Here is an 18098-nt window from a genome sequence, read left to right on the forward strand (position 1 = left end):
TAATTGAGATCCCAATTCAACAAATTTTAATCCAGTAAAGCAGTTTAGCTATTTTTCCTATCCTCAAATTTCTATCTAATCCAATTAATATAGCTTAACTCAGCTCACTCCAACTAATCTAACTCGATCTAGCTAATCCGATGTAACTCAAATTTGGATTTATAATAAAATTTATTTAGGTTGGACTATAAAATTTCTATGCCAAGGCCAAAATGGATGTTGCAAGAATGAAAGTAGAATAAATAATATATGTCTAGATTCTTTTTCATGCTTGATCTATGGATGCAAATTTGATTATTCAACTAATGTTCATATCCAGTAATAAAAAAGATGTAGATATGGATAGACAAATATCTAATTCATATTCAATTATTCCGTTCTAGTTATAATACTATAAAATGTTCTAATTGTAATACTATTTTATTTTATATATTTTTTTATAAAATAAATGATTATATTGATATTTGAATGATTCAATTAATCTTCTATTTAGTGTTCTTTAATTTTATAATCACAAAATTTATCTTTATCACTTTTATCTATATTTTATTGGAGCATGGATTTTTGCAGTGCACATACAGCACCGAAAGATGCAGTGTAGGCATGGATGATATCTATCGTAGGATGGATGGCTGCATATTCGCACAAGTCATGCGATGCATGCCATACATAGTCAGCATCTGTAGGTATACTATATCTTGCGGTGCCGGATGTGTATGGTAGGAGATATTTTTTCATTTTGATATCTATTATGTATCAGTATCTATTTGAATAAATAAAGATATATATTTTATTACTATTTGTTTTTATTATTGTATTTGTTAAATGTACGTATAGTTATATTAATACTGGATCCATATTTGATTCATGGGTTTCTAGTCCTCGTTTAGAGATTTGAGTTAAGATAAGGCTTTCCTCGACACAATCCAACGCGCCCAAGGGGCAATACATGGCCGTCAATTGGGATAGAGACGGAGAGCAAATCCCACCATTTTCCTTCCGTTTTCAGAGTCCTCTTTCTTATCATCATCATCATCATTATTATTTTTGAAAGTAGGTCCTCTCTCCTATTGCTACCCCACACAGAATTATCTTATTATCCTCCGGCATCGTCGTCCTCGAACAAACCCTAGAAGAAATCCTCGTTGCTCTCCTCCACTAAGCTTTCTGATTGAGAGGAGAAAATGACGTCTTTAAGGACTCCTTCGTCCCCCAACTGTCTACAGCTCCGATTCGGTCTCAGGTGTAGGGAATCCTCTTTCATCTTCCTCCGGATCCCATTCCGCCCGTCCAATCTGCGCATCCGTCTGGTCTTCGCTGCCGATGCGGCGGCGAGAGATGGAGGTAAAGGCGATTCATGGAACAGCTCCAGTGGATCGCCGGATTCTTTCGCCGGATGGTCAGACGCGGAGAGTGGCGGCGAGGACTCGCAGAAAAAGGGAGGATTTGGAGGTAAGGAGAGACCTTTCTTCTTCAGATAGTATATTTTGACAGTTAAAGGTAGTAAAGTTCTAATCTTTTCGTTTTCTGGTTTGTATCTAATGTATCTCGAAGTGAAAACCTAGTGAAAATAACGTGTATTCAAGAAAGACAGACGAAGAGGAAGAAGAAAAATTTAGAAACTTTACTTTAGAGATTATAGACACTTTTAATGAGAACGCGATGATGGACACATAAGTTTGTAACTCATACTGATTAAATGACTGCTTCGTGCAAAAGAAATAATTACTAATGTTCTAGGTACATATATAACTTATCTACTGCATGTTTAGAGTTTGGGGGCATGAGAAGGAAGTCTTGTACCACCATTTTATGATTAATGATGGATTGGCTTATTGAAAGGCCAATCCATGTAAAATAGAATATTACTTTATTTCTCGCTACCTTGCACCTAAGTCTAATTTCAGTCTTCATTTTCCCTTTTTTCAGCACTGGAAACCATATCAAAGACTCCCACCTTGTCGGGACAATCTCATATCCTGGGAATGCTTGGTTTTGGTTTAGCTTTATGACTTAGTAAGACAACCAAGATGCTATAAAGTAGTACAATGATTCTTAATTGTTCAGTTCACTGCTGAGACATGTGTACACTCTTGCCCATCTCATAGGCTGGATGGGTCATAAATCATGAAACTATGTGAAATGTGGAAAATGGACTGTATGGTTTTACAATAAGGAAGCTCATGTTACCCATAGGTGAAAATAATTATATAAATCATGCAACTTTGCTGCCTTGTCTTTCCCCATCAAAACATTGAGCGTGAATTGGAGACACCCCTTTGTTTTAATTAAAAATATTCTTAATAATCATATGTTTATCTTTTATTCACATGGAACATCCATCTCTTCTAAGACTGCTGCTTAAACTTTAGGACTTTGGGCCAATGAATCAACAGCATTCAATTGTTTCCAATACAACTTGTTGATGTACGAACTGAAGGGAGCACTCCTATGTTTGTAGTTGTAAATGACTAAGACTTGATGTCATGGTTTCAAAAACCATTGATGCCAAAACAGTTGTATCGGTACATATCAACCATAGCAGTCCCCATCAATCCGCATTGGCTGTATTGTATGAGTACCGATGTTATTCAATTTTTGGAAATATATTAGTTTCAGTATGTAGGTAATGTATTAATATCGTACCATTCTAATGGAAAATGATATGAGATTCGGCACCCATATCTAAAACCTTGCTTTGGCATAGTTGGATAGAATGAAGCTAATTCCCAAACATCTAATAGTTGAAGCAGTATTCAGTTTTCATCAGGAGTCACATAATTTTTGTAGCCATTTCCCTCTCACTGTATCTGTCCTATCTTTCTGCTTGTAGAAACCATGACAACATCAAGTATGCAACACTGCATCGTGAAACCTTGCCATCTAGAACTGAGCGTCATATGCCTCTTACTTGCAGGGTTTTTCTTTAGATGAACATGTAGATACATGCATTTCCAAATTAAGTTGCCAATACCTTTGATCGATCTTCAAACTGACACTTATTCAAGAATTGCAAACTGAGTTTTACTTTGAGATGTATAACTAACTATTATGTGTTATAAATCTTAATGTAAAAAACAACTCGTTATGCATAGTACATCTTTGATCTTTTGGATGTGCATCTTTTCCCTGCAATGTTTGCCCAACCAAATAGCTAATATGCGAAGGACCCCTAGTGAGAAGCTTTTAGTGAAAGATATTGTGAATTCTTTGAATATGTGTGTGTGTGTGTGTCTTTACATAGATATAGATATATATTTTAAGCTTATCCTTCCAAGACAGCGGTCAATGCCATAATTATTTGAGCTGCCGAAGTTTATAATACAATTTCTACTCGTTCAAGAATTTGCTTGCCCTTGTGAGTGGAAAAGCAATCTTCCAGGGGAGTCTTAGATAAATTAGTTGCATTGCTAGCTTAAGACCAACCTCTTGTATTGAGTTTTTAGAAAGCCTTTGTGCTAAGCAAACAGGATCCAGATTAAGCCTTCTTGGGTAAATACTATATCACCTCTAGATACATAGAAAGCCAAGTCCAATAGATATGTCGATGCTATTCATGAACTTGTTGGTGATATTCCACTTGCAAACAGTATTGTCTCCTTTGTTGCTTGTAATGTAGTATACCTGATAGCTTTTTGCAATAGTGCTTTTGCTTGCTTGATAAATGTCTTGGTAGAATGTATAATCTCATGGAATTTATGATTGTAGAAAATCTTATTATTTTTTTCATTGCCCTTAAAAGACAAATTTGTTAATCTGATGGCCTGCTTTAATTAAAGTCGCATGTTAAAATTAGCTTAATTTGCTTTAAAATTATTATTGGAAACTTGTTGGATCTCACTTACAGTGCCAACCATAAACCAATAATATAATTATGCATTTTCATGGTGAATTGTTCTAGACAACATAGTTGTCTGCCATTCATACCTTCTCTTCTTATGTATCTAACAGAATAGAAGCATCATTTAAAATAAATATTTTGTGAATTTTATATATAGCATGGCGATTTAGTGAATGCATGCCTCTATAATATTGAAAGCAAGGTTTTAAATCTCGTGGGACGAGGCTGTCCCAGTTTTCCTATGGAATGAAATGCACCACCATCCTACCCCATCCAGACATTTGGGATAGAGAATATCCCGAGACGTCCCCATTGGGATGCTGAGATGCTGGCGGGACGGCTCTATCTCGACACATGAGATGGTGCCTCATCTCGGTATCTCGTGGGACATCCCTCTGGGACCTAAATCGTTGATTGAAAGGTTAAATTTGTTTGTCATAAATTTGGGGGTAGTACTCTTGCTTTTCGTTGAAATGGAGAATAATCAATAACCTATTCCTTTTTCATTCATTCTTCAATGTTTTCAGATTTTAAGGTTTTTAGAGTACTGATGACACTATTCTAGTAGTTTATTTTCAGGGATTCTAGGGGCAGGACTGGCTGGAGTTTTCTTTGCTGCTGGCATTACATTTGCAATATTATCTCTTCACAGTAAGAGTGCTTCTGGTATGTGAGATTAATGTACCACTATTTACAATGACTTCTAAATTTTAGATGATTACTTGTTTGCATCATTATGTGCACATTATGAAGGATTAGTTAAACTATCTATGAGCAACTTGTTTGAATGCATGTTTCTGTAGTGATATCGTGTGGCTTTAGTATATTTCTAAGCTATGAGGATTTTCTTTTATTGCTCCATGATTCTTCATTAATATGTGAAATATCCAGCATGTCTTTTCCTCTAACTTAATTGATCAGTCCATGGACATGTTTTATTATTTGGTATATGCAGGTGCCAAAGTGCAGATGGAGCCATTAACAAAAGAACAAGAAGTCCTAGTAACTTCTGATGATATGAATGCAGTAGCTGATCAGGCTGGAGACGAGTCTAATTTGCTGTTACCAGACAAAGAGAGTAAAATAAATTACTGCAATTCAGACTACGAGATGGGAGCAAAGCAGAACCATTTTTCTCATACGGAATTTAGTGAAGATGCTAGTGAGGGCAGATTTGATTATATACACCAAACGGGGACTTCATCAATGCAAGATATGAAATCATCGGGCGATGGCATCGATACTGTTCACCTAGCTTCAAGTCAAGATGTTCTGGATATCACCTTAGATGCTAATAGCATTCCTGTACCTGCTGGTACTAATACAAGCCCAGCTGAATCGTCTGCTTATGATATTGACTTGTCATATGATATATCTGAGATGCAAGATTCCCAGAGTACAACACAGTCTGGCACTTTGGACTCGGTTATTGGACATGATGCGGACAAAAGCACTGTCACTACTGTTGACTTATCTTCTCCTAATGCTCATTTGGTTAACCATGTAAGCGTTCATCAGGATGGAAATTTAAGTCCAGTGAAAATGGTAGATTCTGAAGTTCCATTGGATTTCACAAGCGAACTTCCCAGCGAACAATCAACACCCAATCTCATCTTACCAGAGTCAGTTGATCTTGTAGATTCCCAAGTCAGAGTTAAGGGTGTTATGGAGAATGCAGACTGTGTGTCACAGGATCAAGATATTGAGCAGAATGGTTTGCTACAGCATCCTCCTGCTGCTAGCATTTCAAATCCAGTGGTACATGACATAAATGAAACTACTTTATTGGAAACAGTCACTAGACCAGATTTTGATCAGAGTGAAGAACTGATGCTTTCACATGATTCTATCAGTTTTCCAGAAGGGCATAAAACAAATGAAAGCACAATATCTGTAGCACATTCTATATCAGTATCTTCAGAACCTAATGACAATGAACTTGATTTGAACAGTTATAATCAAATTCAAAATGGCTCACTGTCTGAGTCACTATTGCCTGAGAAATCTTGGTCCCATGCTGGTATACCTGCTCCATCTCTTCTCCCTGCAGCTCTACAGGTGCCTCCTGGAGAAGTTTTAGTTCCTGCAGTAGTTGACCAGGTTCAGGGGCAGGCACTGGCAGCACTGCAAGTTCTTAAGGTACATCTATTTTTAGTTAGTAGTGATCACTATGGAGCTTCTGTTTCTATGTTATGTATTCTGCTAATATCTACTTCACACAAGCTATGTTAGATTCCTTGAGAAAACATTATATTTTCTCGTTGTCTGCTATTATTCAAAGATGATTAGTTCTTTTTGTTTGAGAAACTTTTACTGCAGCTGCATGTGTTGGCATCATTATGGAAGTCTCCCTCTCTCTCACACACAATATTGTGTGTGTCTGTGTGATTTTGTATATCGGTTGGACTACATTTCAAAATCCATGATGGGATATCCAAATTGAAAGTCCATGCGATTGATATTGATCTTCATCTCTGAAAATGCCTTGAATCAAACCTACACATTTACTGAGCTAGTATGCAAAAATACGTTATAGGACACATAATTCAAAATCCTCTTCATTGATCATGATTTATGCATTTGAGAACATGGATAAATTTAAATTCAATAGGTTTTTGTGATCAGATCATATCAAAATATGATATCATGTAGTTAAAACCATCCATTTTCAGTCACTTGATGCTTTGGTGAAAAACTACAAAACACATGATTTTTGATCTTTTGGATTTTTTTTCTTTTTCTTTTCTTTTTTTTTTCTTTTGGGTGTAGGTCATGTTCAGTGATTTGGATCCTCTCTTTGGATGGCTTACCATTGTTTTTGAATCATTAAATATTTTTTTAAAAAATTAAAGTTTAGTGTGTGGTCCAACTCTCCCTCTATACACACACAACCAAAGATTCCGGAACCGATATCGAGCCCCACACCGGTTCTGATGCGGTATGGTATGGTACCATATGCCATACCGTACCATGTGTCGGTATGGTGTGGCGTACCGGTTTGGTATCGGTACACCACCAAATCTTCTTTTTTGATTTTTTTTAGTTGAATTTGATTTTAAAAATTTTTTTATTACTTTTTAAACTATTTTATATCCAAATTAATGTTTATTTAAGTCATATAACAATCCTACCATCCAAAAAGAAATAAAAGAAGTCTAAAACACAAAGTCTAAAACAATGCAATAAATATATCTAAAGTATAAATTACAAAGAATAATATATTAACCTCATGATCTTTGCTGATCTAATATCTCATCGAAGTCTGTGTCATTCATAGACATCCGGATCATCTACATACTTCGGAGGAACATCAGTCTATCCCTCTATCCAAGTGTCACTGTAATCTTGAATATTCATCCCATATGATATTCTCTTTAGATTGTAAGACATATCAGATCCCTCGCTTATCTGACTCTGAGAGGTATCCTAGAGATGATGGTATGACTGTGGAGGAGCCCATCCAAATATGCCAGTAGCAAGATCCAATCCATAAAGTGCTCTGGACTGCATAGGATAGTAGCCAGTAGAAGTCGATATCTTAGATACACCATATCCATATGGATTATAAACTGCCTGTGGATGATAGAATCCATAATACGAGGATGATCCATATACATCCATGCATCCTACTCCACGTGCAAAGTCATCTGCAGCTGTATCATGCACTGGATCTTTGGGAGACCATCTCCTGTATGAGATCATCTTCTCACGGGATCTATCAGGTCGTCCGTGGTTCCTATCTTATATGGCATATGTAAATTGGGACTCACTGATGAATCGAGTACCATCCTGTGGCTGTGTCGCATGAATAGTGGTCTCGTATCCTCCAATCCCTCCCTGATCATTAGATCCTCCAATTCCTCTCTGAGCATTAATTGATTCGTGAAAAAATATTTTTCCATCGCAATATATCAAGAAATTTATGATATTCTATCTAGTACGATCAGTCCAATCGTCACACAACACCGTTAGTCTATATATGGGTCATTTACTTTTGTAAGAAGAAATCCATCTCTCCAACTCTTCTTTATTTCTGTCAAGAAGCTAACCATGGATATCTCTAGGTACTGGAGGATTTACATTGGGGCTGGCAGTCTGTATTGCTGAAATGACAGATCGATAGTAAATATTGCCCGTTGTATTTGCTGGAATGTGGCTAAAATGAAACTATAATCCAATAGCTCGCCACATATCCTTCTTCTTATCCTTCTTCAGCATAGTGTTAACCCTCTGTTGTTTTGAATCCTTGCTAGGAAAAGCATGTGGATCCAAATCATGAATGGTGGCCTCTGCTAGAATATCTCTATCGGATCTTCTCTTACTGTCAAAAGTTTTCAGCATTGATGAAATATCCCTCCTTGTATCGACTAGCTCCCTGACAGAGGTGGTCCTCCTGAACTCAGACTCTCCTCTAGCAGTCGCAGAGTCGGATCTCGACTCATAGAATAACGTCCAAATCGCTCTTTATATCTGGCCATCTCCTCTAATCTGTACTGCTCATCCAGATTTGCTTGAATGGCAGCTTCAATCTTTGCCTCCTCGTCATATAGAGCAGAGGTCTTCTCAGACTCTCTAGAATGATAGGAAGGTGGCTCTCCAGCTCGACGGTCCATCTCTGCCCTCTTCTCCATTGCTCTCCTTCGCTGCTTTTTGATCAGCGAAGTGCTTTTTCATAAGCTGTTGGACCTCTTGTGAGTATTTCCGACATATGATCACATCCCAATAACCACCAGCCAAATGTTGCTTCAACCTAGTGACACCTCCTCCTTTGAACTCTGTGCCGCATCATTTGCATCTCCAATGGTGTAGAGCTGGGAGCATGGTGAAACTGAGAGCATCTCACCATGCTCCCAGCTAATGTCATGCTCTGCATCTTTCTTCTTACTCATTTCTGCAAATTTAACAAAATACGACAGTTTAATAATTTTTTGATATTATATTTTTATGAATTTAATTTTTTTAATAATTATTTTAAAATAGATAAATATATATTTAAAAAATATTTAACAAAAATTAATGATTTTAGTATCATCATGTAGATCATCTAATGATCTACAATATATAATGAAATCATACGAAAAACACAAGTTTTGGCATGATCTTTGTTATTTTTCATTTTTTTAGCGGTTATGGCTAAAAAAACATGAAAAACAAAATATTTAGTGACAGAATAAAGGATTACCTTATTTTCGGTTAAAATTTGTCGCCCCGTCGAAGGAGTTGTGGAATTTGTTTTGAAATTTTTTTTTTGGAAGGCCATCGCTCCGTCGTTCGCTCTCTCGAGAGGCTCTCGGGTTTTTGAGAGTCTCAGACTCTCAGAATCAAAGGAGACAAAGGCAACCCCCCCCCCATGGCTTGTCGATATGGCTCGATTTCGAGTCGTACCGACCCGAACCGAGAGAAACCGGTCGGTTTCTCTCGATATGCAGGTGAACCGCACTGAACTGGCTTAGTTCGGTGCAGTTTTTGTAATTTACCGAAAAGGGGGGTGCACCGCACTGGTCCCCCCCCCCCGGGTTTAGTTGGTACGCCCAGTACGGGCCGGTTTGGACCGGTATGGGAAACCCTACACACAACTATGCGTAGGTATGTGTGAATATGTGTGTCTATATGTGTGCATTTGTGACATGCATACGCTATCTTTCATCACATATTTATGTTCTTCTAAATCATCGTCAATTTATTTCTTCTGTAAGGTGATTATTTCTTTTTAATGCTAGCTTTTCATATTCAACTTCTTAATAATAACACTGTCTTTGCAGCTGTTCCCTCTGATATATGCATGATGGGGCATTGTTTTTATCTTTTAAGTATTATTTTGTATTTTACATGCTCTGGTATGATGGCATCAGCCCTGTTGCTATGGTTTGTAGGTGTAGACTGGCCTTTTTTAATTTTCAACATTTTACTTTTGCTGCCTCAATGCGATGCACCTGCATTATTAATAACCATCAAATATATGGACTTAGTTAACAGGATTATGGTCATATGTGTGCTTTAATTTGTAGTATAGGATTGCATTTGTGGTTTGATTATTAAATAAACCCATTATGTATTAGAACATGTGATCTCTAGAATATTTTTTTTTTATAGTTTTGGGAAGTATTATTATTATTATTATTTTTTTTTTTTGTCTGTTCACTTGGGAAACTGAGGTCCAAACAGAATTATATTTCGGGACATCTGTTATGCACTGGACCTTCCACCGCAACTAGCTGCTAGGAATTACCGTAAGCTTGCCCGGCTAAACTTAGCAAAAAGAACAGAACTAAAGGATGATTTCTAATGAAGCTTCTAAGGTTTGTTCCTGCACTTATTTTACGAGTCTTAAAGAGATTGACACATGAGTATAGCTTGCCCTTTACTGGGGCAAAAGAAAGATGGTCCCTCAACCCCTCGTTCCCACCTAAAAGGTATAACACACGGAGACACCATACTTGCTCTTGAGCACTCTATGTGCTGAACTTGAATACAATTTAGTGCTGAACTTGAATACAATTTAGTGATTATAGATGGAAAATTCTATTCACCTAACAACAGTAAAAGTGTGGACATTTCTTGTGCAGCAAACGTTGGCCTAGGAAATCAAGTCCTACCTTTATGTTAGAAGGATTTTCTACAAAAACTTCTTAATAGATGAAGACTTGGTTACATTAGGAATTGAAGTTGGATAGTCCAGCTTTGGTGTATTGTCCAAATAATTTTTTGAGCATTTGGTAGGGGAATAAATTTTGAAGGCTTGTAACTTGTATGATAGAGGGATGGGACTTGTACTGTGGATTATGGGTTTTTTGGTATTTGGATGGAGAGAGAAGTGCAAGGGATAAATGAGGGAATAAAGTGTATTGGATTTCGTGATAGATTTGAATTTATCACAAAGATAAAATTGCCTTCCAATTTTTCTTGGTTAGATTTGAAGAGTGGATAGGGTAAAAAATAATTAGTGGGAACAAGTTTCCCTATTCCATGGTATAAACACCCCCCCCCACAGTGTGGTATAACTCTTATTACTTGACCACTTTTTGTTGTTTGGCAATTGGCAGCATAACCATGGAATAGGGGCCTTGTTTCCTTACTCCGGTTATACTGCCTACCAAGTGGTTCTTTGAGTAAATGCAGTTATGAAGACAAGAAGTTCTAAATCTAGCATAAAATGAAAGGGTTTTCATTCCAGATGGTAGAATCAAATTTATTGGTAACAAATTCATGAACATGATCACCAAGAAATTTCTCGAGGACTGATCTGGTTCTTGACCTCCAGAGTCCACCTTAAATTATTTGCATTCTGCTTGAGTTTAATTATTATCTGAATTTCAGTTATATTCCCCATAGTTGTGTGTGCTTCTCGTTTTGGTTCAAGGATGAAGAAATAAGAAAAAACACACCATAATGATTTTCTTGTCTTAATCAGCCTCTGATGTATCTAGGTTTGTTGCTTTTTGAGTGGACGGACTGACGGAGGAATTATGCTGCCATCAATATGTTGGTTTTACTTTGAAATTGCTCTTGCCTATTAACCTTATATTGTATCATTCTGGGAAGGCCTGTTTCTTCGGCTGATCTGTGCTTTTATTTCAGCTGCAGATTGGATTAACATTCCTGAAATTTATTAATAGTATTATGCTTGTGTGTCCACTTCTTGGGCAAGACATTGTCAGTGGTGCAAATGAGGGTTCGTTAAATTTCTTTTAGAAAATTAAAGAAAGCATATATTAGTTTCATTGATGGTTGAAATGCAAGGACAAAAAGAAAATGCAACTAGAGGGTAATATGTGTCACTAAACCCTCAAAACAAGCAAGAAAAGGAATCACCATGAACAGTAAAAGGGTCATGCCCCTCAAACAAAACCACACACAAATTTAGAAAACAAAGTGCTCATCCAATAACAAACAAGATGGGCAAGAAGGGTCATTACCAATGACTACAAAAAGGTCATGCCCCTCAAGGCTGGCAGACATCTTAAGAACAAATAGTTTGCCAAAATAAAGGAGTCTTGGAGCCATCAAACACACCTTGCCAACGTAACTAGGTTTCTTGATGTTTTCTGTGACTTTGGAAAGGTTGCCTAACCATGTTGATCTGCCTTTATTGTTTCTGGTAATGCTTCATTGATGAACAAAGAGATGTATTTAACATTGTTAAGAACTAAGAGCAGAATGTTCTTGATTGTGCTCTCTCTCTCTGTGTGTGTGTGTGTGTGTGTGTGTGTGTCTCTCTCTCTCTCTCTGCGTGCGTGCGTGCGTGTGTGTGTGTGCATTCCAGAACAATGACTGACATCCTATTCCTTGTCGAATTGTTGGACCCTGCTGCTAACATCTTTTTATCTTCATAACATATTTGAAGGCATATTTGTAAGGATCAGAACCTCTTAGGTAGGGTTGCAATTGGTATGGGCCAAAACAGGATCTTGGGCCAAGCTTCATATTCAAGGCCAAATTGATTACATGCTGGGCAAATTTGAAGTAGGGCTGCTGAAGAGCTCAGGTAATGCTGCAATTGAGTCAGGCCTAGTGTGAAAAAGGGTCTCGAGCCCCACATTAAGCTTAAAGATCACAACCCTGATCAATTTCATGTCTCGCTTGGGCTAGCTAATATTAGACGAAGATTAAAGCCCGGTAAATTTTGTGCAGAGCCATGCCCATTCAAATTCAATAGTTTAGAGGACTTGTATATTATCATTAAAAGATTAGAGAATCCAAACGATTTGTTAAATGTGGACAGTCTAGATCAAAGGAGGTAATAGCTTACTTAAAGCTGTAGGGTTGCTAGTGGGCTAGGGCTAGGCCTAAGCCTAAGCCTAGGCCTAGGTTGGCCATCTTAGGCTCATACCCTGTTTGTATAAAGGCTGTCCAGGCTTGGCCTAATCCAGATTTCAAATCATCAGCTTGGCCCACCATTGTAATGACTAGGCCCAGACCAGCATTTATAGGCCCATTAATCAACAAGTGCACTGTGTTTGTGCTTTCTGTGGCTTTGTTTTGGTCCGTTTGTTGGGTCCCCTTGACCCAAAGTGATTTCTCATTCCATTCATTGATATACAAATCTGTAACTTCTACAAGCACTACTTTCTAGTTGCAAAAACCTAGGCTTGTTTTCTTTTCATGCTTGGAATAATGCTGGAATATAGAGAGATCTCCTAAATAAGTTAATTTTTAATTAATAATATATTAAGATATTTTAGGTCATTATCAACAGCGTGGGTTATCAATTTGAAGGTTTTTTAATTGATTCTGCATGGAAGCATTTGGGATCAAAAACTCTTACACTCCCCCATCTCTTTTCCTCTCTTCTCTCTGCCCGCACACATATGGGATGCCTTCAATGTTCATCGGGCATTTACTTATGCTCTGCAGTCAAAGTGCATAATTGAACGTCCAAATATATGAGCTATGCTGTTTATTGTGATTTATGATGTTATAAATGCCTCAAACCAAGATTCTGAGTTTTCTGAAAGCTTGCAATCAAATTTTCACATGATTGCTAAATTAATAGTTTCTAAAAATAGTATTTATTTTAACATATGATTTGATATTATTCAAACCATTCCAGATTCTGTCTACCAATGTTTTAAGATATGTAAAGGGTGTAACAAACTTCTGCCTCAGGAACATTATATATGTATATATGTAAAGAGAGAGCAATTCTTAAAAGAAGCCCAGCTTCTGTGTAATCATATGTTTTCTTTGTAAATCCAAAGACCAGAATCTTATCATCACTTTGGGTATTGATTGACGATTTTCTTTACGAATATATATATGCCAATATGTAAGCTTCTTTGATTAAAATAGATGTTCTGAATTTGGAAAAGATATATAAAATTGCTATTTCAATTTGTACATTACTTCACAATAAAGCTCCTCTATTTGCTACTTTTTCCAGTATTTCATGAGAAAATGTTTTACTGATCCCACCATCCCTTGAAGAAATTTATAGGGTTGAATTTCTAAAGGACATGAATTCATCCTGGTCTCTTGCAATTCATGGCTCAATCCTACTTACTAACAGTCTTCTATGGCAATCAGGGCGTTCTGCTATATCAAACCTTTTTCCTATCTTGCAACTATCCTTAAAACCTGTTCTAAGTTTATAAGTGGAATGAGAAAATACTTTTGACACTAAAAAAGGGGGGGCATAAATTCTGAAAAACTGAAACCTTTCTCTGTCTGCCTTTACATAAATCCAGTATACTGATGTATCTGATGGGATCAACTTGTTTGGGCACTTTAAACATAGTATGCTGAAATTATCTTTATATAATTTATTTCATTGTTGCAGGTTATTGAGGTTGATGTTCAACCAGGTGAGTTGTGTACTCGTCGTGAGTATGCTCGTTGGTTGGTATCTGCAAGTAGTGCTCTTTCAAGGTATGTCTTTCCTTCTCTCTTGGTCATCTAGAACTTTTTGACAAAGAAATGATTATGGTAGGTCTAATTTGCAACACGTCGTGCTTGGGCTGAATATTTTGTTTCAAATTGACTCCTAGCATGTAGTTAGATGAAATCAGTTTTAGTGAGACCTTGTACTTTTCACTCTTCATCACAGTTCTTTCCAAGTCTATGCGAACCTTGGAGGGTTGCTGCTAGGTTTGGTGATTTTAAATTGTGTAGCAAACAATGGTGGCAGACCTACGAGCCAATAGGCATTGTAGGTATCTTGGTAGGCTTCTCTCTTGCCCAAAGTTGACTAGGCCAAGAACATGAGACCAAGGACAACAGTGTTGACATCAATCTGAAAGCCCCTCATAAAACATTTTTAAATTTTGTTGGATCATGTTTTGATTACTAACCTGATCTCATATAAATGAAATGAGGCTTGTTGTTTAAGATATCTTACATTTATATACATGACAGATATTGTAGGTGAAAGAAGCATTCTTTTTTCTTTTTTGTCATGCAAGTTATTAAGTTATTGGTTCTCTCCATAGGAACACACTTTCAAAAGTTTATCCTGCAATGTACATAGAGAATGTGTCTGAACTTGCATTTGATGATGTCACTCCTGAAGATCCTGATTTCCCATATATTCAAGGTATGAATTTGCTCTCGGTGCTTATATACCTATTGAATGCATTAGATCCCAGGATTGTATGCAGCGGAAAGGCTCTTCCATTTGGTGTTGTAAAAGTTATTGTTTTTCTTGTCATGTTGCATGCTGCAGGCTTGGCAGAAGCTGGACTCATCTCTAGCAAGCTTTCAAGATCTGATTTGAATGGCTCTGTCAGTGGAAAGCAGGATTCTGTTATCTTCTCTCCTGACAGGTGACAATGATGGATCCTGCTGCAGCTTGTTTGATGTGTAGTTTTTTCTTTTTCTTTTGTTTTTTGGGAAAATATTTTAGACCTGTCTGCCAGATGATTTTCATGCTTCAGCCCTCTGTCACGCCAAGATCTTGTGAGTTGGAAGATGGCTTTGGAAAAGAAGCAACTTCCAGAAGTTGACAGACAGGTAATAAGAAACATTTATTATTTTATTTGAACTTTATATTTCTTTAATCTAGTTTGACATTACTTTAATACCAGTATCCTGATATCTTTTTATTATCAGCATCTTTACCAGTGCTCTGGCTACATAGACATTGATAAAATAAACCCAGATGCTTGGCCTGCTTTGGCAGCTGACTTATCTTCTGGAGAACAGGGCATTATACCTCTTGCTTTTGGTAATCTCTTACATTACTAATGTTTTTCATATTCAAGCCAAGAAAGAATAAACTAATTTGTGGCCTCCTTGTGCGCTTAGGTTATACTAGACTTTTTCAACCTGATAAACCTGTCACAAAAGCACAAGCTGCTATTGCGCTTGCAACTGGTGATGCTGCTGAGGTTGTCAGTGAAGAACTTGCTCGTATTGAAGCAGAATCCTTGGCGGAAAGTGCTGTAAATGCACATACTGCTTTAGTAGCTCAGGTTGAGCAAGATCTGCATGCAAGCTTTGAGAAGGAGCTTGCTAAGGAAAGGGAGAAGATAGAGGCTGTGGAAAAATTAGCTGAAGAAGCAAGGTTTGAGCTGGAAAGACTTAGAAGTGAAAGAGTGGAAGAAAATAATGCTTTGATAAGAGAGCGTGCTGCTGTTGAATCTGAAATGGAAGTGCTTTCAAGGCTAAGACATGAAGTGGAGGAGCAGTTACAGAGCCTTATGAGTAATAAGCTGGAGATATCTTTTGAGAGGGATAAGATTACCAAACTCCGGAAGGATGCAGAAAGCGAGAACCAGGTTATTGTCCAGTTGCAGTATGAGCTGGAAGTTGAGAGAAAGGCTTTGTCTATGGCCCGGTAAGGAAGTTTATTTTAAAAGTTAAGTTATATTTTCTTTGTCAAATGATAATCTTATGGCTTTTTTGCTCTGCTAAATTCTCTTTATTTTGAAGTAATCTATTACTGCTTAATGTTTTGGCTTATTAGATAGTTTCCTTGTATATATATATATTTTTATGTATGGCAGATTTTGTAGTTGGTTTTACTCTGGTTTTCTTTGCATGTTTTTGAATGCCTATTTGTTCCCATATGACAAATCTAGGTTCATTGAAATTCTCATGCAGAAGCTGATTATTGAATAAATTTAGTCATATACTACTGTTGGTGCTTACACTGGCAAACATGCATTATAGCCTGCACATTGAAATTTTACCAAATATATGGTGAAGGGAAGGTGATTGTGTCATTTAATGATATAAATATTCATGTGGAGACAAAATTTTGAAGTGCCAAAATCACGATGGATGCAAAATACTTATTTGGAGTATCCCTTGAAAGGAGCACTAGATGGATCCAAAATGCAGCAAGTGTTGGAACCTCCCCAGAAAATAATTTTTATTGTTACTAACACAGGCCAAAGAGGAAAACATTTATCAAATCAGTTCCCTTCATCTTGCTACCGGGTCCTTGAGGTGCGAAAGTGACTGATTTGTAGTTGCTTCACTTGCTTACCCAGAGAGTTTATAATAAATTAAAAAATAATGAAGATGGCATGGACTAAAATATCCAGACCTTGCAGGTTATAAGCATGATGGATGGTGAAGTGTTTGCTGCATCTATTTTCTGAGAGTCGTTGCTAGCAAGAAATGACCTCATGAAGCTCGGAGATTTTCCTTTATGTAGCATCTGTATTCTTTTCTATTGCTTTCTGCTTTTGGTTATTCTCCCCCCTAATCAGTGCCATTTTTTGCTTTTGCATTGCAAAAGTATGAATAGAGCATTTTCCAGAATAAAGCTTCAGGATTAACTGGTGGGAAGTCGAATCATGGTTGTCCTGCTCAAACCAATTTTTTTTTTTAAAGCTTTTCAAGAGATAGAAATTTTTCTGGGGGCACCATCACCAGCAAAATGTTTAATTCATCTTTGTTCACCAGGGCATGGGCAGAGGAGGAAGCTAAAAGGGCTCGGGAGCAGGCCAGAGCTCTTGAGGAGGCCAGAGAACGCTGGGAGAGGCATGGCATCAAAGTAGTAGTTGATGGAGATCTCCAAGATGATGCTTCTGCTGGAATCACATGGCTTACTGCTGGGAAGCAGCCTCCGATTGATGAAACAATCACCAGAGCAGAGAGCCTGGTGGAAAAGCTCAAGGCGGCGGCGGCTGAAATAAAAGTTAGGTCTACAGCTGTTATCGAGAAAATAATACAGAAGATAGTCTGTCTAATTTCAGCTTTGAAGCATCAAGCATCTGAGGCTTCCAAGCATGCCTCAGAGCTCCGAAATACTGCAATCTCTAAGGTTAGAAAATCAACAGATGAGTTCCAGGAAAATGCCTCCATGTTCAGCTCGACTGTTGGCGACAGGGCACGGAGGGTTGTTGAAGATTGCGGAAAACGTGTCGAGAAAATAAATGCCTCTGAGTTCAGCTCAACCATTGGTGACAGGGCAAGAAAGGTTGTTGAAGATTGCAAAGGCAGTGTTGAGAAAATCACACAAAAGTTCAAGACATGAGGAGTATCTTCCCTCTTTTTTGTTTTTGGATTGGTTGTAACAGCTGAGGGTTCCGGTTGTTTGGTTCCGTTTCAGGAAGCATACTTGTATTATCAAGCCAGAGATTCCCCTGGAAAAAATTAAGGGGATCAGAATAAATTTGACAACATTGTTACTTTAACATTATCCTAGAATTCCATAGGACTTTCACTTGACGGTACGTTGTGTATACCTACCTAAGCATAGCAGAATTATTAATCTGGAAATCCGGAAGCAGCTATTTTCTTTTCTCCCAAAAAATTATTAAATCGATCAGATTCATTGTGAATCTAGAGTGAAATAAATCCATCTAATAAT

The 18098-nt window shown here is 37.4% G+C and overlaps 1 protein-coding gene across 3 annotated transcripts; it reads left to right on the top strand.

Moving 5' to 3' along the window:
- Positions 1 to 903: 903 nt before the first annotated feature.
- On the top strand, positions 904 to 17956 carry LOC140857473 (uncharacterized). Of its 3 annotated transcripts, none has more exons than XM_073256397.1 (10): positions 904 to 1452; positions 4407 to 4507; positions 4797 to 5980; positions 14118 to 14206; positions 14767 to 14870; positions 15000 to 15099; positions 15211 to 15286; positions 15386 to 15500; positions 15581 to 16112; positions 17189 to 17956. In XM_073256397.1, exons 1-10 carry the CDS (start codon positions 1358 to 1360, stop codon positions 17760 to 17762), a joined length of 2970 nt encoding a protein of 989 aa, XP_073112498.1. In that variant the 5' UTR covers positions 904 to 1357; the 3' UTR covers positions 17763 to 17956. The 3 variants fall into 3 exon arrangements, with proteins under 3 accessions (XP_073112498.1, XP_073112499.1, XP_073112497.1); XM_073256398.1 differs by having other exon boundaries at positions 4410 to 4507; XM_073256396.1 differs by having other exon boundaries at positions 4421 to 4507.
- The last annotated feature ends 142 nt before the right edge of the window (positions 17957 to 18098 follow it).

Source organism: Elaeis guineensis, chromosome 4 (assembly GCF_000442705.2).
Source record: "Elaeis guineensis isolate ETL-2024a chromosome 4, EG11, whole genome shotgun sequence".
NCBI lineage: Eukaryota > Viridiplantae > Streptophyta > Magnoliopsida > Arecales > Arecaceae > Elaeis > Elaeis guineensis.

Coding starts and splice junctions, on each gene's coding strand:
- LOC140857473 (XM_073256396.1), top strand. CDS start 1,185: ATGACGTCTTTAAGGACTCCTTCGTCCCCCAACTGTCTACAGCTCCGA. Junction 4,508..4,796: donor TCACAGTAAGAGTGCTTCTG/GTATGTGAGATT, acceptor TGGTATATGCAG/GTGCCAAAGTGCAGATGGAG. Junction 16,113..17,188: donor AAGGCTTTGTCTATGGCCCG/GTAAGGAAGTTT, acceptor TTTGTTCACCAG/GGCATGGGCAGAGGAGGAAG.